The sequence below is a fragment of the Doryrhamphus excisus genome, chromosome 12 (assembly GCF_030265055.1).
Source record: "Doryrhamphus excisus isolate RoL2022-K1 chromosome 12, RoL_Dexc_1.0, whole genome shotgun sequence".
Lineage (NCBI taxonomy): Eukaryota > Metazoa > Chordata > Actinopteri > Syngnathiformes > Syngnathidae > Doryrhamphus > Doryrhamphus excisus.
This window is the reverse complement of record NC_080477.1, coordinates 1,882,491-1,903,932: the sequence shown is the minus strand read 5'-3', so window position 1 is coordinate 1,903,932 and position 21,442 is coordinate 1,882,491. Positions and strand designations below refer to the sequence as shown.

Below are 21,442 nucleotides of genomic sequence, written 5' to 3'. Positions count from 1 at the left end.
TATACAGCAGGCGTGTCTAAAGCGTGGCCCGGGGGCCATTTGCGGGCCGGAAATTTTAAGAAAATGCGAAAAAGCGAAAATTTTAATATTATTAACTAATAATATGCTTTGTCACCTATATTGTAGCATTTTAGCCGTTTTCATGTTTAGACACATACAGTATGAACACAGCACTATTATGCTAGCATGCTAACATTAGCACAATATTTTTTCTGCCATTTTCATAGGTAGACACTGTCATGCTAGGAGTTAGCATTGTAATGTTAACATTGATAGCATGCTAATTTTTTCACATTTTAGCCATTTTCATGGGTAGACACTTATTTGAACACAGCAACAACACGATCATGCTAGGTGTCTGCAATCCAACATTAGCATGGTAGCATTGCTTGTATGCTAACAGCATAGTATCATTTTTATCCATTTTCATAGGTAGACACTATCATACTAGGTGTTAGCATTTTAATGATAAGATTGCCAGCATGAGAATATTAGCATGGCAGCATTTTTAGCCATTTTCATGGGTAGAGACTTATATGAACACAGCATTATCATGCTAGGTGTCTGCAATCCAACATTAGCATGTTAGCATCGCTTGTAGGCTAACAGCATGGTATCATTTTTTATGCATTTTCATAGGTAGACACTATCATGCTAAATGTTAGCATTTTAACAATAAGATTGCTAGCATGAGAATATTAGCATGGCAGCATTTTTAGCCATTTTCATGGGTAGAGACTTATATGAACACAGCATTAACATGCTAGGTGTCAGCATGCTAACATGCCCATTGTCAATATACTGAGCATAATGAGCATACTAGCATTTTTTGCAATTTTCATATGAACTTAAGCAGACACTTAGCGTTATAACTCGTTGTCATCATGCCGACAGTGCAGTGATGAATATATTTTTTATTTATGTTAAAAACACAAAAAAATAAGTATAAAAGTATTACTCGTACCACAATTTAGGATATTTTATTATAAATAAAAAAAAAAAAGGAAAAGTGTTCCCCTGGAGATTGGACAATTAAGCATAAAATACATGGATTGATTAGTAATGTCTGTTGAAAAATTTGCAATTGAACACAAAGTTCAGTCAGTCAATGCCATTTATAACCAATTCCTTAAGCACTTTGCCAAACAAAGTTATTCAACTTCAGGGATATTTAAAAAAAAAAAAAAAAAAAAACTTTTTCATAATACAAATTAATGCAACATGCAAAGATCCACGTTTGCCTATTCTGCAGTCAAAATACACAATTTTTGTGTATTTCTGAGTTGTACATGAACTAAAAGACAGTCCAGGGGAAGATAACGCAAGTGTGTCGCCCTCTGTTGGCCAATAAAAAGAATGCAGCTTTAAGGCACTTTCTGCATCTTTAATAAAGATATCAGATGACACTTGCTCTCGTTCAAAACGTGACGCTAAAAAAAGGATGCTATTCACTCTCTTCACAGCAAATGTCAGCAAGTAAAATAGAAAGCACAGTTTAAAAAAAAAAAAAAATAAAACCTTATGTTTGCTAACAACATAATAATAAATAATGTCCTTAGGTGTCCTGGGTGGGTTTCATTTCTTCACCACGGTCTCCAGGTAGCCCACGAATCTTCTCAGGTTGACTTTGACGTTGTTCAGCACGCACAGCTGCTGGGGGCTGTAGGCGTCCCTTCCGGCTTTACGGAGCTGCCCGGAGAAAAAGAAAATGGGATTTGTTTGAAGCATCCCACCAGGCAACAATTGAATTTTAATCAACATAATTTTTATTATTTATGAATGTAGTATTGCATATTTGATTACATTTTGTTTATATTGTCTCAAACCCACACAATAATTCTTCATTCATTAATTATTTCATTCATCGATTAACAAATTAATATACGCCCAATTACTAAATATTATGAATACAAAATATGAACACACAAGGACGATAAAAAAGCGGAATATGTACGCAGATCTAGAACAGGAAGAGAACGGTACCTTGGCTTTAAAAACAGGCTGAAGCGTCCTCAAAGCAGGAAGCAGCTGGATGTTCTTCGCCGCCGTCTCCGCCTCGTCTCCGTCCGCGAACACGTCAAAAAGTGCGTCCAGGGCCTCGCCGTTAACCACCAGGTCGGCGTCTTTGGTGGCGACTTGGAGCAAAGCGTTGCCGATCATCTGCGGGGAGGAAAGTTTTCCTTAAAAAAAATAAAAATATATATCTATATCTCCTGAGACAAAACAAGAGCAGCTACCTGAAGGGTTTCAGCCGAGCCTTTCTCTTTGGCCAGCGTGCCGCCGGTGATGCCCAGGATGGCGACAGCGTTGACCCTCACACTGATGACCTGGGAGCGGGCGGCCACTTCGCTGAGGCTCATCAGCTGCTGCAGGCTTATGACCTGAGAGTATTTTTGCATTTTCTAATTTAACAAGTAACGCTCACGAGGGGTTCATTTTCCACCATGCAACATTACCTGTGGGATGTTTTTGGAGGCGGTCATCTGCAAAAGGGACCGCATTGCGCTGATAACGGCCTCCAGAAACTCCTCATCTCTTGGGATCTCTATGGTGGAAGAAGAAAAAAAAAAAAACATAATATAACAACAACTTTTGGTGGACACTTTTATGGATGTATGAATTTAGCTCTTATGCGTCAAGGAACTCATTTTGTGAACCCTGCTCCTCCCAGTATGAAAATATAATAGCCTGACTGAAAGAATACTCAACTCATCACACAGCAACTTAACATTCAAGAGTTATAAATGAGAAATATACAAACGTGTACCAACATATGTTTAAAATAAAACACTGTGTCATGCCATTCGGTATGCTTTGTATGTTCAGTTGCTGTGTGATGAGTTCAGTGTTCCTTGTTCCTTGGCACAGTGAGTATTGAGTGGGTTGACTAGCTTGAGAAAGAGAACAAATTCCTGCCGATAAACGTGATTGTGATTCTCGGTTTGGGACTCATAGTACTGATGGAGCGCCATTAAAAAGTCCCTTCTGCGTAATAGCGAACCTACAAAAATAACAGAATGCTACCTGCTGCTACGAAGAGCAGCTTCCTGCAGGGCCCGAGCAGCTTCCTGCGGGGCTCCTGCCCCTCCCAGTATGAAAATATAATAGCCTGACTCAAAGAATACTAAACTCATCACACAGTAACTTAACATTCAAGAGGTATAAATGAGAAATATACAAACATGTACCAACATATGCTTAAAATAAAACACTGTGTCATTCACCGGGCCACTGCAATGACGTCAGCCTCCCTCTGGTGGACGGAGGCAGCGTCGCAGAGCCATTCGGTATGCTTTGTGTGTTCAGTTGCTGTGTGATGAGTTCAGTGTTCCTTGTTCCTTGGCACAGTGAGTATTGAGTGGGTTGGCAAGCTTGAGAAAAAGAACAAATTCCTGCCGATAAACGTGATTGTGATTCTCGGTTAGAGACACACAGAAATGATGGCGCGCCGTTAAAAAGTCCCTCCGGCGTAATAGCGAACCTATAATAACAACAGAATGCTACCTGCTATAAAAATATAATAGCCTGACTGAAAGAATACTAAACTCATCACACAGCAACTTAACATCCAAGAGGTAGAAATGAGAAATATACTAACATGTACCAACATGTGTTTAAAATAAAACACCGTGTCATTCATCGGGACACTGTAATGACGTCAGCCTCCCTCTGGTATACTTCGGTATACTTTGTATGTTCAGTTGCTGTGTGATGAGTTCAGTGTTCCTTGGAAGATGGCGCAGTGAGTATTGAGTGATATTGAGTAATGACCGCCTACAATTTCCAATGGGTTGACAAGCTTGAGACGGAAAACAAATTTGTGTCGATAAACGTGATTGCGATTCCCGGTTTGAGACTCATAATACTGACTGAACCTACAAAAATAACAGAATGCTACCTGCTGCTCCGAAGACCAGCGAGGACAGGTGCAGGGCAGCTTCCTGCAGAGCCCCTGCTCCTCCCAGTATGAAAATATAATAGCCTGACTCAAAGAATACTAAACTCATCACACAGCAACTTAACATTCAAGAGGTAGAAATGAGAAATATACAAACATGTACAAACATGTTTAAAATAAAACACTGTGTCATTCATCGGGACACTGCAATGACGTCAGCCTCCCTCTGGTATACTTCGGTATACTTTGTGTGTTCAGTTGCTGTGTGATGAGTTCAGTGTTCCTTGGAAGATGGCGCAGTATTGAGTGATATTGAGTAATGACCGCCTACAATTTCCAATGTGTTGACAAGCTTGAGAAAGAAAACAAATTTGTGCCGATAAAACTGATTGTGATTCCCGGTTTGAGACTCATAATACTGACTGAACCTACAAAAATAACAGAATGCTACCTGCTGCTCCGAAGACCAGCGAGGACAGGTGCAGGGCAGCTTCCTGCAGAGCCCCTGCTCCTCCCAATATGAAAATACAAGCGCCTGACTGAAAGAATACTAAACTCATCACACAGCAACTTAACACTCAAGAGTTATAAATGAGAAATATACAAACGTGTACCAACATATGTTTAAAATAAAACACTGTGTCATGCCATTCGGTATGCTTTGTATGTTCAGTTGCTGTGTGATGAGTTCAGTGTTCCTTGGAAGATGGCGCAGTGAGTATTGAGTGATATTGAGTAATGACCGCCTACAATTTCCAATGTGTTGACAAGCTTGAGAAAGAAAACAAATTTGTGCCGATAAAACTGATTGCGATTCCCGGTTTGAGACTCATAACACTGACTGAACCTACAAAAATAACAGAATCCTACCTGCTGCTCCGAAGACCAGCGAGGACAGGTGCAGGGCAGCTTCCTGCAGGGCCCCTGCCCCGCCCAGAGAGTCGGCGTCCATGCTGGAGAGCATACTGTGGAGGCATGTCAGAGCCCGCGACTGAACCCGCTGCATCCTGCCCAGCATGACGACAACATGTTAAACGTCGATTACGTACATTTATGTATTTTTGATTGACAGTCGAGTTGGGTTTACTTCTTGATGAGGCTTCCCCAGTAGGGGGTCTGTCGACACAGGTCCATGGCTTCCTGTCCTGGGAACTGCGTCTTTTTCAGCACCTTAGATCAAAGCCATATAACATTGGTACATTATACAGAATATATAGAAATAGATATGAAAAAATGACAATGATAACAAATATTACAGGTCTCAACTCTATAAAATATATTCATAAATATAAATGCCTAAAAATAAAAAACTTCGATACAGTATCGTGGAATGAAGTATCGCCATATATCGCCGAAACTATATTTTCTTACACCCCTACTTGAGAGTAGGGATAGACAGATATGGTTGGTTTTTTTTGGCCGATACCGATTTTTTTCCATCACCCTTAGCCGATTTTGCTTGGGCTGATATTTGATGCCGATACTGCTTTTGCTCCCTCAATTAATATGAAAAAATATGATAACAAATATTACATGTCTCAACTCTATCAAATATATTCATAAATATAAATGCCTAAAAATATCATCATTATTGATAATAAAAATAAAAATAAAAATAAAAATAAAAATAAAAATAAAAATAAAAATAAAAATAAAAATAAAAATAAAAATAAAAAAAATTAAAATTAAAAAAATTAAAATACTCTTTAATTTCGATACAGTATCGTGGAACGAAGTATCATGATATATCGCCGAAACAATATTTTCTAACACCCCTACTGGAGAGTAGGAATCGACCGATATGGTTTTTTTCCGGCCGATACCGATTTTTTTCCATCACCCTTAGCCGATGGCCAATTTTGCTTGGGCCGATATTTGTTGCCGATACCGCTTTTACTCCCTCAATTGATATGAAAAAATGACAATGATAACAAATATTACAGGTCTCAACTTTATAAAATATATTCATAAATATAAATGCCTAAGAATAAAAATTTTCTTACACCCCTACTGGAGAGTAGGGATCGACCGATATGGTTTTTTTCCGGCCGATACCGATTTTTTTCCATCACCCTTAGCCGATTATATGAAAAAATGACAATGATAACAAATATTACAGGTCTCAACTTTATAAAATTTATTCATAAATATAAATGCCTAAAAATATTGATATACTTTTTAATTTCGATAGAGTATCATGGAACGAAGTATCGCCAAAACAATATTTTCTTACACTCCTACTGGAGAGTAGGGATCGACCGATATGGTTTTTTTCCGGCCGATGCCGAAACCGATTTTTTCCATCACCCTTAGCCGATGGCCGATTTTCCTTGGGCCGATATTTGTTGCCGATACTACTTTTGCTCCCTCAATTGATATGAAAAAATGACAATGATAACAAATATTACAGGTCTCAACGCTATAAAATATATTCATAAATATAAATGCCTAAAAATATCAATATCATACTTTTTTAATTTCGATACAGTATCGTGGAACAAAGTATCGCCATATATCGCCGAAACAATATTTTCTAACACCCCTACTGGAGAGTAGGGATAGACCGATATGGTTTTTTTCCAGCCGATTCCAATACCGATTTTTTTTCCATCACCCTTAGTCGATGGCCGATTTTGCTTGGGCCGATATTTGTTGCTGATACTGCTTTTGCTCCCTCAATTTATATGAAAAAATGACAATGATAAATATTATCAACTCTATAAAATATATTCATAAATATAAATGCCTAAAAATATCCATCATTGATAAAAAAATAAAAATAAAAATAAAAATAAAAATAAAAATAAAAATAAAAATAAAAATAAAAATAAAAATAAAAATAAAAAAGATATCATACTCTTTAATTTCGATACAGTATCGTGGAACGAAGTATCGCGATATATCGCCGAAATAATATTTTCTTACTGGAGAGTAGGGATCGACCGATATGTTTTTTTTCCGGTCGATGCCGATACCGATTTTTTTTCCATCACCCTGAGCCAATGGCCGATTTTGCTTGGGCCGATACTGCTTTTGCTCCCTCAATTGATATGAAAAAATGACAATGATAACAAAATATTACAGGTCTCAACTCTATCAAATATATTCAAAAATAAAAATAAAAATAAAAATAAAAATAAAAATAAAAATAAAAATAAAAATAAAAATAAAAATAAAAATAAAAATAAAAATAAAAATAAAAATAAAAATAGAAATAAAAATAAAAATAAAAATAAAAATTAAAATAAAAATAAAAATTAAAATTAAAATTAAAAAAACATCATACTTTTTAATTTCGATACAGTATCGTGGAACGAAGTATCGCCATATATCGCCGAAACACCCCTAATTCCCACTAAATTCATATTTTGTGTGTGTTGCTTATATTTGCCTTTTGGGGGATGTTGTGGTTGATGATGGCCCCGTGCACCTCAGCTGACAAACACAGCGGAGACATGAGATTGGAGAATCCGTCTGCAGTTATTTCGCTCTCGTCGCTGCTGGACGACTCCTCCCACTCGTCGTCCGAGGGATCTGAACAGCCGCACAAACATGTAGAACGCCGATCATGATACAGTAGCCAATATTTCGTCGTCATGTGATTTCTTGGGAGAGGAACGAAGTCTTCCGAGAATGTGTTGACATGACAAAAAAAAAAAAAAAAAAAACGTGGGCGGCCGTGTCAAAGGAAACCGCGTCGCCCGAAGACAGGAAGGGTCGGGCCTCGACGCTCACCGTCGGAGCAGCACATGTTGACGATGATCTCCAGGGACGTCTGCTGGGCCGTCAGCAAGGCCGCCGCCTCCCTCAGCTCCTCCTTCTCCCTCTGGACACAAACATGCGAGTCAACCGCTTGGCAAAGATGGACGCAGTCTGACTGGGATTGCTCAGCCAATTAAGACACAACCTAGTGTGTGTGTGTGTGTGTGTGTGTGTTGTGTGTGTGAGACACTGCTCCACAACAATAAATACAAGCTTTGGGTGCTGCAGCATGACAAACATCAGCTCGTTTGCTTACTCGGGGGTTCTGACTGTGATTGAGCCGATGGGGACGTTTGTCTCGCACGCCAGGGTACTTGTCAGTGTGGTACGCGCCCGGCGGGGGCGGGGGGTGCACGCACCCTGCTTTGCCACCCACGCTTGCTTGCTGCTTCCCCCTGAACTCAAGTTTCTCGAGTCCGATTTGAGCTGCAGGGTGGACTTGGTAAAATTTCTCATGAAGATAACTTTGTCTCACGTTATAAATTGGAAGTGCACGGTGGTAGACACCCACCATGTATCCCAGGAGTCATCGTTTAGATTCTTTTGCATAAGACTGCTTCAACCCCAAGTGTGTGAAGGAGCGATATCGCAGGTCTGATCAACCTCCACATGCAATATTAAGGCTCTAAATGCGATATATTAAGCATATAGACAAACAACCATTCACACTCACATTCATACCTATGGACAATTTGGAGTCGCTAATTAACCTAGCATGTTTTTGGAATGTTGCGGGGGTGCTGGAGCCTATCCCAGCTGTCTTCGGGCGAGGGAGACGGGTTACACCCTGGACTGGTGGCCAGCCAATCACAGGGCACATATAGACAAACAACCATTCACACTCACATTCATACCTATGGACAATTTGGAGTCGCTAATTAACCTAGCATGTTTTTGGAATGTGGGAGGAAACCGGAGTACCTGAAAAAAAAAAACACGCATGCACGGGGAGAACATGCAAACTCCACACAGAGATGGCAGAGGGTGGAATTGAACCCGGGTCTCCTAACTGTGAGGTCTGCACGCTAACCACTGGACTCAACTTACAGGCAAGAGATCGGAGAAGTCGTCCCCGTCTTTCCCGTTCTTCTGACGTCGTGCTCCTGCCTCACCGTCGTCATCGTCGTCGTCGTCCATCTCCTCCGCGACAGCGAGCTCCCCTCCAAGTTGCTCTTCCACACCTGACGAGGCGAGGAAGCGTGCCTCTTCCGCTTGTCGGAGTTGAGGGATGAGCTCCCCCGCCTCCAAGTCCAAGCACTGGGACAGGGTGGCTAGCACGGCGCCGAGGGTCTGAGCCTGACGGGCGGCAGGAAGGCTTCCCTTCACGTTCCACAACGTTCCTGCACGGGATTATTCAAGAGTAAAAAATAATACATCAGCATATTCATTCATTCATTCATTTATTCCGGGGGTGCTGGAGCCTATCCCAGCTGTCTTGGGGTGAGAGGCGGGGTACACCCTGGGGGTGGGATTGCACTCCGGTCTCCTAGCTATGAGGTCTGCGCGCTAACCCCTCAACCGCCGTGCAGCTCTTTTTTGTTATTATTATTATTATTATTATTATTATTCACTCATTCATTTTCTACCGCTTATCACCACAAAGGTCGCGGGGGTGCTGGAGCCTATCCCAGCTGTCTTGGGGCGAGATGCGGGGTACGCCCCGGACTGGTGGCCAGCCAATCACAGGGCACATATAGACAAACAACCATTCACACTCACATTCATACCTATGGACAATTTGGAGTCGCTAATTAACCTAGCATGTTTTTGGAATGTGGGAGGAAACCGGAGTGCCCGGAGAAAACCCACGCATGCACGGGGAGAACATGCAAACTCCACATAGAGATGGCCGAGGGTGGAATTGAACTTCGGTCTCCTAGCTGTGAGGCCTACACGCTAACCACTCGACCGCCGTACAGCCAAGTCAACATATTATCAGTCAAATTTTGCAAACAGCAATAAATACCACATTCAACACATTGCTAAGGCGATGTACCACACTCTTGGTTTTGTGCGATTTGGCACAAAATGGCGGCATGGACAGCTATCAGACGTACCTGAAGCGAGTGTCCTGAGGAGGGCGTGCGCCATGCTGGGCTGTTTTGACAGGAGCACGCTCTCCAGGGCTCCGTGCACGGCACAGTTGATGCTGCATAGCAGCTCGGGGTTGTCCTCTGTCACAGTGTGCAAACAGTGGGCTGCAAGATGCAAAAGTAAGAAGTTAGCTTGAGGCTTCGTGCTCACTCTAAAAAGCCATTGCAGTAATGGTAATGGTAATGGTAATGGTTTGATTTCATTTGAACATGCATCAGATTCCAATTGAGTGCATCCCATAATCAGTTCCCAGTTATACATGTCCAAAAGGAGTAGGAAGAAGCAAAGCTTATTAAATCCTACCCCTCCATCTGGTACTTTTACAATCGGTTACATTTGTTCACTTCCTGCTTTCTTAAATTTTATTTAAATTTAAGAAAGCAGGAAGTGAAATTAAGGAAGTAAAATTAAATAAAATTAAATAAAATTAAATAAAATTAAATAAAATAATTGATTATTTAATAGAATTAAAGTAAATAAAAATTTAATTAATTTAATGTAATAAATCACATGTTAAAAATTAAAATAAAAAAATAAAAATTAAAGTAATTTATTAATTTTTATTTTTTTTTCACGTACCGAAGTACTCGGTGATATGAGCATCCAATGCCATAATGTGTACCATAGTGCGTGTCAATATAGTGATATATATAGCACATCATGACTGGTTCAAGACTCTTCATCCTTGTATTTAGCAAACATCAACTGCTTGTATTGTTTCTTGAATTGGCTCATCGTTGTGCATTGTTTGATTTCCTTACTCAATCCATTCCATAGTTCGATTCCACATACTGAAATGCTATGGCTAGCATAACGTAGTCCTAGCATAGAAGTGTTTCAAATGTACTTCTTCCCTGAGATCATATTTCTCCTCTCTTGTAGAGAAGTATTGGATGCCATTTTAGCTAATTGCTTATTTTTAGCCTTATGCATTATTTTAGCTGTTTGAAGATGAACTATATCAGCAAGTTGAAGTATTTGTCATTTTACAAATAAGGAGTTAGTATGTTCTCTGTAGGCGGCATTATGAATTATCCTTACTGGCCTTTTTTTGCAGTACATTTAGCGAGTGAAGATTGCTTTTATAGTTATTACCCCATATTTCCACACAATAAGTAAGATATGGTAGAAGCAGAGAGCAATAAAGATGGATGACATTTTTAGGTAATTGCTTATTTTTAGCCTTATGCATTATTTTAGCTGTTTGAAGATGAACTATATCAGCAAGTTGAAGTAGCTGTCATTTTAGAAATAAGGACTTAGTATGTTCTCTGTAGGCGGCATTATGAATTATCCTTACTGGCCTTTTTTTGCAGTACATTTAGCGAGTGAAGATTGCTTTTATAGTTATTAGCCCATATTTCCACACAATAAGTAAGATATGGTAGAACCAGAGAGCAATAAAGAGTGTGGAGTGATTTCTGATTGAGAACAAATTTTGCTTTGTTCGATATTGAAATATTTCAGACCGTATTTCTTATGTTGTATATTTGTAATATGAGGTTTCCAGCTCATATTTTCATCTATTGTGATCCCCAGAAATTAATTTTTGTTCACCCTTTCAATGTCGACACCGTCTATTTGTATTTGCTGGTGCGTGTCTAAAATCATGACACTAAAATCATACTGTTAGCAAACAGTATGATTTTAGTTTTATTTAGGTTCAATGACAATCTATTATCATCAAAGCATCTTTTTAGTGTGACCATTTCTTCTCTGACCTTTCTAATGATTTCGTCTGTACTCCCTCCAGAACAAAAAGCAGTGGTATCATCCGCAAATAATACCAGCTTTAAGTCTTTCGTAACTTTGGAGATAGCAGTGAATGAAGAACAGAAGAATATCTCTTAGCGTCCCTCACCAGCAGACGTGGCCAGCTCCACATTGTGCGGGTGTCTCTCCAGACACTGGACCACCACGTCGAGGAGACCGGACTTGTTGAACAAGGACACGGCCTGGTTGCTGCTCTCGCTGTAAAACCACACGCCACATTTGTGAGGTGGGCATGTGAACGAGGGGACAACAACTGTGGAGCCGTCCTAATATTTTAGCTCGCTACTGTGATGGGAAAATTTACATTTCACAGGTATAACATAGGTTACACATTGTTTGAATTACTTTAAGGCCTTTTGTGGACCTTCAACATTTGTATCCGAGCACATCCTGCTGTTCCTTCAAAGATGGTGGCACAGCAGGAGGCTATCTGTAACCTGGGGTTAGGGGCAGTGTCGGAGGAGGTCATTCTTTGATCAAAGCTTTACCTTCATGGGAAAAGGGGACATCAGGATGTCCCACCAAATGGCTGACCCTAGGAGGTTGTCTCACATGGGTGTGACAAACCGTGCCAGAAGAATGGGTGTGAAGGCTAACCCCCATACATGAGGGTGGCATCGGGGGAGTGACAAGAAAGTCTCTTTTCTCTTGTAATGTAATTCATTTGCATGCTATGGAGTATAAAAGTTCCCGCCAAGAGACCACTCTGGGCCAGACACCTACAGACCTCCATGCATACTGTGTGTTGTCTGACCCCTTTGTTTTGCAAAGGTAATAAAAACTGCCAGAGCTATGTATTTATTTCAGGCATTCTCGATCCTACTTAGGATGATAGAAATTTTTTCCACAACAATTTGGTGTCAGAAGTGGGATTCCTTGGCTGATTGGATCTGGACCTGTGGCGGACAGCGACTGATCATCCTGGAATTAATTTTTTCCTCCAGCCTCTCTGTCATTGACATTCAGAGATTTTCAGGGCTGACCGTCCAGGACTCCAGACCATCACCACTGGAATCTCTTATCAAGAGTGGAACTACGTTTTTTTTTGATGGTGAGAATCCTGAAATAATTACTATATTTGAGCATTAGTTGCATGTTTATATGTAAGTGTTGTAGTGTTTCCCATATGCACATTTGGTCACTTGTCGGTACGGATAAGATCTCTGGAACATGAGTGAATCGCGTATCAGAGTATACTGGGTATACTTTCATGCTAATAAGATCTCAGTAACAACATTGAGTGAGTTACGCATGGTATGGGCGGACAAGACCTCAATAATATAAAAAATAAACCAAAAAAATTGTGAGTGAGTCGCGCACCATTGGGCGAACAAGACCTCTGTAATAACAAAGAGTGAGTTGCGCTTGTAGCTGTTTTGTGCTAATGAGACCTCATGCACAATTGTATATTGGATATACATTAATGCGAACAAAATCTTGAAGTGATAAAGAGTGGATTACGCATTATTCATTGGATACAGCTCGGCTTTGTCGTGGATTGTGCCGAAGGAACAACACGGATTTGGGGTGACGACCTTGTCTTAAGGGAATTGTGCACAACCGAGTGACATCTGTAAATATGGGAAATCTGGTAAACATGCAACTATAGGTAAAGAAGAAAAAAAAATGAGGAAAGCATGCATAAAAAAACCACTAATATGGGGAACTTTTGAGAACAAGAGAAAGTGAGTTAAACAAAATAGATAAGTGAGATTTTTGTTGGGAATAATGGTGATAAGGGAAAACATCACATTGCATTGTTTAAAAGAAAAATAATTATTTGAGAGAAAATCAAAGAGCATTCAAGAATTATGTTTAGGGCATGGACTCTTTGGGAAAGAAAAAAAAATGAAAAAGGCTAAAAACCATTGAGAGCAGAGAGCACTGCTTGCAACTAAGACTTGCAATGATGATCGTTACATAGGCAAGATCTGCAACACACACTGACATGAAAAGAACAGACAAGACTTCTCAGAATAGGTCTTCCTTCTCTTTCTCCTACAGTGCCTCAGTGCCTCAGAGTGGACCGTGATCTTGATCGCACACCTCCACCCTTGCTCTGCCAACAACCTGACAACAACATCCTGATACAACAACATGCACGATGAGTCCAATATCATCAGCCATGCCATTATGTCCAGTTTCATCTTCACCAAGACCTGAAGAAGATCCAACACATGAGCTGTGTTCTAACTGCAAACGATCCCTTCCAGACATGCATTGTCGCTCGTATCCAAACGGATGCTTAGCAAGTATCCTGTGACTGATGGTGGAGACCACGAGTGGGACAATGGTGTAAGGAAGGCGTGTGGGGAGGCCATAACAGCCCTGCTTGTGTTTAGTGAAGTTGTCCCACTTTCCCTGACCACTGAAGAGTTCTGAAGATGTTTGCTGACATGGTGTTCACGGTGACGACAATCACATCACCAGCCACTAAAGCGGAATGTGGCCGAATTAGAACTGGATGGATCACACCTTTGATGCAAGGACAAGCCAAGCACCAGAATCCATGGGTGGCAACAAATGGCCACCTGCAAGGAGGACACCCAGAGAAGAGACTGGGACAGCAATATGACCCTGGCATGTGCAGTAAAGGAGACTTTGGACCAAAGACTTGATGTAGGACTTTCTTAACAAACATGGTGGAAGGAAGCAAGGAGGTGGGGCGTGATGGGATCATGCCTACTCTGACTCATCTGATGCCAAGGATGATACTGAAGTTGACAGTAACACACACACACACATACACATCTATATGCCCTGTCCTTTTCTTCCTTTTGTTTAGAGTCTTGGCTTAAATCAGCCCCTCTTGCTGATAACTATGTAGAATATGATCTACTTCTCTCTTTTAGAATATGCTATAAGAAGACGTAGTACAAAATATGGCAAGGTTATTTCTTTTCCTTTCGACTCTGATGAAACACACTCACTAAGAGTGACAAATTCCTAACCTCTCCAAAGTTGAATGGCAATTATGTTAACTTCGTTGGCCAATCAGGTGAAGTGGACCAAAGACAAGTCACCATTGGATTTTCTGTTTAAGAGAAAATTCATCTTCAAAAATTAAGTTTGTTGGCATATGGTGCAAAGGACCAAATGGCCTATTTTCTAATTCAGATGGAGGTGAAGGTGTAAAAACTGACACTGACCCTGATGTTCACACTTTGGTGAAGCAAGATGCCAATCAGCTGTATGCATATCAAAGGAAGATGCAAACTGGTGACATGAGTGCTCAACTGGTGGAGGAGGTTAAGAATGTACTTTCACGCACGCACACACACACACACACACACACACACAATTTATGCAAATTGATGCTCTGCAAGGTCTTCAATGCACATCATACCTTTCTATGGTGATGAGAAATTTGATAAAAGATATTGACATAGGGATAGCTGTTAGGGGAATGTTTATCTCACAAATATTTTGTTCTGAGCATAAGTGCTGCCTTGATGCACATTTGGGTTACTCAGGTACCATTTTTTTGACGTCAATGATCCCATTCCTCATGGGTCTCTATCTAAAAGAGACACAGTGACAAATGGAATAATGTGGGCCTTTTTTGTACAAGCATGCTATTTTACATTTGATTGGGAATGCAAAAACAATTTGTTAATTTATTACAGTCCGCAATTGGATTTTTTGAAAAGTGTTTTCGGCAAAAATACACTCAGAAAGGACTGTCCAGCTGGTTTTTCATTGTTGTGTTGTCTTGTTTGTCTGTGTGAGTGTGAGGCTGAAGCCATCCCTGACCATCACTTTGGAAAAAGGAAACAAATGTATTGCAATACAGAACAAACCCAATGATTAGTTTACTAATAGACGCATTCAAAGAACATATTAGGCTGTTCTGCTCTTTTAGCATCAATAGGCATAAATTAAATCTGCTAAAATGTAGATAGTTAATTTAGGGTATGCAGAACCTTCATCTAAAAATTAGCTATTCCGAAAAAGGCCTTGTAAATTAGGACAATCCGACTTTCAAAGGAACTTGGACCTTTTAAGTGTTGCAAATGACATCCTGACATGACGACTATGAGTGCGACACACCGACAGCAGGGTTCTTCATGGGGGACAGTGGACTGTGACAAAAATTTTAATTGACTGAAATTTAAATGTGTTAATTGTTCTTTCAGGGTTGTTCTTGTGTTGTGGAGAGACATCAACTACTATGAACTATTCCAGCCTAACCTTCATTGTTCCACATTAGGAAAGCACATTCTCCGGGAGGAGGAGAAGACAAATGTCATATGTGGCCGAAACATGACATCTTTTTTGTTTAAAACTGTTTAACAGTACTAACATGTACTAACATTAACACTGTAACACTTGAGGTCATTCACACACCTGGCAGGGTGTGTCATCGTTTTAACTTCAGTTTGTTCCACAGGACACTTCTTCAGGATCCAGAGTTTGAATTGTTGAACTTTGTTTGATGTGTCCTGCTTCACAGATTACTGTTTGCAGATGTATAAAAAAAATATAACGTCATTTGATTTTACAGGGAACTGCCAATGCTTTTGGAAGTTGACACATGGGAAAACATGTGTCAAAAGGGGGGAGAATATGATTTTGTTGAGTAATCATGGTTAACAATTGGACAGGATATTTTTTTTTGCTAAAATTGGTTTCTCCAAAACCAAAGTGAGTGAAACAAAGGTAGGTATGAGTTCCAACATTAGAGGTTGATAATTATCAGTGATCAGCAGTAGTATTGACACTCCATGGATTGTACAACACGCTGAAGACTTTGGTAAGTTACTGTATCTTGTTTTTTCTTTACTATATTACTGTATTTGGTACTTTGCCTTCCATAGTGCCAATGGTCATGCTAATGAGAGCAAATGGTCCATTGAAACCCAAATTTCCAACTGTGAGCAAGGAACACTACTACAGTGTGACAATGTCCATCTTAATGCAAATTCAGACCAGATGGTGTGTTGGTTTAAATTCAGTGAAACCTTGTGTTGTTTGGCAAAAACTTAAATGCAGAGCTGGATGTTAAAATTAAAGTCAAAATAGATATTGGTGGCATGATGGCAGAGTGCTGTCTCACAGCAAGAAGGTTTGAGAACCTTTCTGTGTGGAGTTTCATGTTCTCCTCATGCTTACGTGGGCTTTCTCCTGACGATTAGAAAATTTTAAGGCTCATTTACAATCAACGTCAATGGCCAAAATATGAACAAAGTGTCGTATTCAGTCAGACACTACATGATGGTTGCCTACTGCTCTTAGGTTGCCTACTGCTCTCGAGATTAGTCATGTGTAGGGAACACATCTGACATGTATCACGTAGATGGTAAAATGTTGTGTTGCTCATTCATTTCTTTCTATGTTCTTGGTGGGTGTCGAGTGACCTGACATCTGTTGGCCCTGGGGGCCATGGAGAGGACGTGTTGGAGTTCCAGCAGAGGGAAGACTCCACTGTCAGCGTGGTCAAATGAGAGACCTGCACACAGATCGGTCAAGGCAGAAAGACCTACCTAAACAGAATGGAAGAAATGTCCATGACGCACTCAACCTTCTCAACTGCGTGTTTGGATGGAGCTCACGAGTTTGCACCGCAAGCTCCGGCAACCTAAGAACAAATGCTTCAATCAAGAGGATTGGCTGGCTGACTGACTGATTGAATACAACACAATAGAACAACAGCAAACCATCAACAGAGGCACAAGGACTTCGACATAATTTGGATTCTCATTGGGATCGCGGGTAGGCTGGAGTCTATCCCGGTTGACTTTGGGGAAGAGGATGCACTGACTGCCAACCAATTGAACTGACTGTCGATCAACACCTCCACCATCTATCGCAACAATTGAACACATTATAACACGGTTTTCCACATTCCTAACTTTCATGATAATTAATTTACTGACAACCCTGGTCTGATGTTTGTTCATCTGTAAATGTTCTGTAATTCGTGATTAATTAATAATCAAAAGGGAGGAGTGTGATGGGAAAATTTACATTTCACAGGTATAACATAGGTTACACATTGTTTGAATTACTTTAAGGCCTTTTGTGGACCTTCAACATTTGTATCCGAGCACATCCTGCTGTTCCTTCAAAGATGGTGGCACAGCAGGAGGCTATCTGTAACCTGGGGTTAGGGGCAGTGTCGGAGGAGGTCATTCTTTGATCAAAGCTTTACCTTCATGGGAAAAGGGGACATCAGGATGTCCCACCAAATGGCTGACCCTAGGAGGTTGTCTCACATGGGTGTGACAAACCGTGCCAGAAGAATGGGTGTGAAGGCTAACCCCCATACATGAGGGTGGCATCGGGGGAGTGACAAGAAAGTCTCTTTTCTCTTGTAATGTAATTCATTTGCATGCTATGGAGTATAAAAGTTCCCGCCAAGAGACCACTCTGGGCCAGACACCTACAGACCGCCATGCATACTGTGTGTTGTCTGACCCCTTTGTTTTGCAAAGGTAATAAAAACTGCCAGAGCTATGTATTTATTTCAGGCATTCTCGATCCTACTTAGGATGATAGAAATTTTTTCCACAACACTACTGAAAAAATGCAAGAAAAATAATAATAAATTAGCGGGCTGGCTTACCAGAGATTCCACAGCAGGTTGATGGCCTCGTTGGCGACTTCATCCACAGGGTTCTTCTGGTCCTTCATCTGCCCTGCGGCACCATCAAAACCGGTGCAGCACTGCAAAAAAATGCAAAAAAAAAACGAGTAGCACAGTAATCCCTCACCATTTTGGAACTTTGGAATGCTAACAATGTTAACATGCTAATGTTAGCTTGCTAACACCTAGCATAATCGCACTAAGTGCGTATTCACAAAAATTGCAAAAAAAATTCCCAATATGCTCAAGTTAGCATGCCAGAAATGTTAACATGCGAAGGTTAGCATGCTAAGGTTAGCATGTTAACCCATAGCATAATAGTGTCTACCTATGAAGATGGCGACAAATTATACTTTGCTCATGTTAACATACTTGCAATGCTAACACGCTAATGTCAGCATGCTAAGTAGCTAAGTGTATAATGTAAGTGTGGAAAATGAAAATGGCGAAAATGTGACAATGCTAATATTAGCATTTTAGCAATGCTACCACGCTAACACCTCGCATGATAGTGGTGTGTGTGTTTGTATAAAAATATATAAATAAAATTAAAGTTAAATGTAGTTAGGGGCTGCACGGCGGTCAAGTGGTTAGCATGCAGACCTCACAGCTAGGAGACCAGGGTTCAATTCCACTCTCGGCCATCTCTGTGTGGAGTTTGCATGTGTTTTCTCCGGGTACTCCGGTTTCCTCCCACATTCCAAAAACATGCTAGGTTAATTAGCGACTCCAAATTGTCCAGAGGTATGAATGTGAGTGTGAATGGTTGTTTGTCTATATGTGCCCTGTGATTGGCTGGCCACCAGTCCAGGGTGTACCCCGCTTCTCTCGCCCGAAGACAGCTGGGATAGGCTCCAGCACGGATGGACGGATGGATGGGAACAACTCCACCAAAATCTAACCAAGGTCAAAGCTGAACCAAAAGTCAACACGTTTTAGTTAGCAACGCCGTGCTATGCTGCTGATGTCGTCGTTGTCGTCGTCGTCGTCAGCCATCTGCAACAGCTGCTGACCGGCAGGATCCAAAGTGATGCGGCGAGCTAAATGCAGCAGTGTCGGCGTGTGCGCTCACCTCTCGAAGCAGAGCTGTCAGAGGAGTCATGACGTCGCGCTTCACCATGTCCTCGCACACCTCCTGACCTCCGCACGCGCTCAGGTTCCTGTCGCGGGAGACCGACGATTAAATACGGCGAATCGTCAATTTCAATGGCTGTTCATCAGCAATACGCAATACGCTATACCGAATCACCTGAGAGCTCCGGCAGCCGTCTCCCTCACGGCTAGGCTGCGGTCCAGCAACATGGGGCCCAGGCGCCTCACAGCGTCCCTCTGGAGGAGGCCCGGGATGGTCTGGCTCTGCTGCACCATCCTGGAGATGCTGGCACACGCAAGCTCTCGGACAGACGCACTGGGACTCTCCAACTAGACACCAATATGGTTGACTGTTATTATTCATATTATTATAATAGGATGGATGGTTATTATTCATAACGTTTACATAACATGGACAAATGTATTGGGACACCAGAGCATTTCAGGAAGTGAGTTATGACAGCTCCAACGCTTTTGGCCCAACTTTTGACAAAACTTGGACAAATATATTGGGACGGCAGACTATTCCACCTACAGGAAGTGAGCTATTGTAAGCTATTTATGTGACGCCCTTACTTTGGTAAACCCCCCCACAGGATGTGCTGTTATTTTGAAGGCCGGAAGTGTGTGTTTAGGTAGCTTGTTAGAAATTAGGGAAGAGACCAGCAACGAGAATAAACATGTCTCCCGCATTCCTTCTTTTTGTTCCCAATGCGTTCCTACCCCGCTCGGTTATATTGGGGGCAGCGGTGGGATTCGAACCCACGCCATCGAAATGACTGGTGCCTTTTTTACCCTCTCTTTCCTGGTGTACACATGTGATGATGTTTTTTGGGTGCAAATTGCCAATGTTGTGCACTGTATTGCATTGTTTTTTTTTGTTTTGTTATTGTCTGTGTAAACAAGGTAATTTCATTTTGTTAGGGGGGGGGGGTACGTACGTATATGTTAGCTATTTATGTGACGCCCTTACTTTGGTACTCCCCCCTCACACAGGATGTGCTGTTATTTTGAAGGCCGGAAGTGTGAGACGAGCGGCGAGAATAAACGTGTCTCCTGCATCCCTCCTTTTTGTTCCCACTGCGCTCCTACCCTGCTCGGTTACATTGGTGGCAGCGGTGGGATTCGAACCCACGCCATCGAAATGACTGGTGCCTTTTTTTTCCCCTCTCTTTCCTAGTCTACACATGTGATGGAAATAATGTTTTTTGGGTGCAAATTGCCAATGTTGTGCACTGTATTGCACTGTTTTCTTTTGTTGTTGTTTTGTTATTGTCTATCTGTGTAAACGAGGACGTTTCATTTTGTTAGCGGGAGGTACGTAATCTATTTATGTGACGCCCTTACTTTGGTACCCCCCCACAGGATGTGCTGTTATTTTGAAGGCCGGAAGTGTGTGTGTTTCGGTAGCTTGTTAGAAATGACTGAAGAGACGAGCGACGAGAATAAACGTGTCTCCTGCATTCCTCCTCCCGCTCCTACACCATTGGAGGCTATCTTAACCTGCTCGGTTACACTATGACAGCATTTTATAGCACATTAAAGTCAAGTCATTCACCGAGTAATGTTTCGGACATTACACTTCTATACGTCAACAGGAAGTGAGCTATAACAGCATACCATTTTGACAGTCATTCGTTTATGTTTGTTTAGAAACATAATGCTACAGTATATAACCAGGAATTACACGCGAATCTTTACAAAATGTTCCTACTTTCTCCAAAAGTTCTGCAGCCGGACAGTCGTCGTCGTCGTCGTTCCCGTGTTCCTCCTCGTCGACTGCCGCTTCGTTCATGGCGTCCACCGGCAGTCCCACAGCGTTGAAATGGGGACGTTTAAATTTCGTAGTCTTACTTTTGCCCATATTACTCCTTTTAAAGTGCAAATGTAGGGGTTCGTCTTTGGATAAATAGAGGTTTAGTAAGTCCACCCCCTCCAATACGCGCTATTCTAATAGGTGGCCATGTGGAAGCAGGTCTATCTTTGCCGTAATACGGGAGGTGCTACCAGAAAGCAGGACACCCTGTCGCAAAACGAAGGAACTTTGCTGACACGAAAGTTCAATAAAAAAGGTCTAATGTGATAATGAAGTTACAAATTTATTGGAAAATAAGTCTAAATACGTCTACTTTAAAGTGGCCAGTTCATGCAAAATATGTCATTTGAGAATATAGTTATACGAAAATATAAATAACATGGACTTGAATACATACACCCTATTCTGTAACTACTCCCAC

The 21,442-nt window shown here is 41.2% G+C and overlaps 1 protein-coding gene across 1 annotated transcript; it reads right to left on the bottom strand.

Moving 5' to 3' along the window:
- Positions 1 to 964: 964 nt before the first annotated feature.
- Positions 965 to 21,227, bottom strand: heatr3 (HEAT repeat containing 3). Its single transcript, XM_058089564.1, has 15 exons — positions 20,920 to 21,227; positions 19,363 to 19,535; positions 19,186 to 19,273; positions 18,093 to 18,193; positions 11,616 to 11,725; positions 9,718 to 9,858; positions 8,708 to 9,000; positions 7,634 to 7,724; positions 7,290 to 7,432; positions 4,986 to 5,068; positions 4,769 to 4,905; positions 2,457 to 2,545; positions 2,238 to 2,381; positions 1,984 to 2,160; positions 965 to 1,689 (listed from the first exon to the last, which is right to left on the bottom strand). Exons 1-15 carry the CDS (start codon positions 21,067 to 21,069, stop codon positions 1,576 to 1,578), a joined length of 2,034 nt encoding a protein of 677 aa, XP_057945547.1. The 5' UTR covers positions 21,070 to 21,227; the 3' UTR covers positions 965 to 1,575.
- Between the last annotated feature and the right edge of the window lie 215 nt (positions 21,228 to 21,442).

Bases quoted from the DNA above. Each gene is read 5' to 3' on its own strand.
- heatr3 (XM_058089564.1), bottom strand. From the start codon at position 21,069: ATGGGCAAAAGTAAGACTACGAAATTTAAACGTCCCCATTTCAACGCT. The intron at 18,194-19,185 runs GTGAGCGCACAC...ATTTTTTTGCAG, and splicing joins TGACAGCTCTGCTTCGAGAG to TGCTGCACCGGTTTTGATGG. The intron at 11,726-18,092 runs GTAAGCCAGCCC...GTGGTTTTACAG, and splicing joins AACCTGCTGTGGAATCTCTG to CGAGAGCAGCAACCAGGCCG.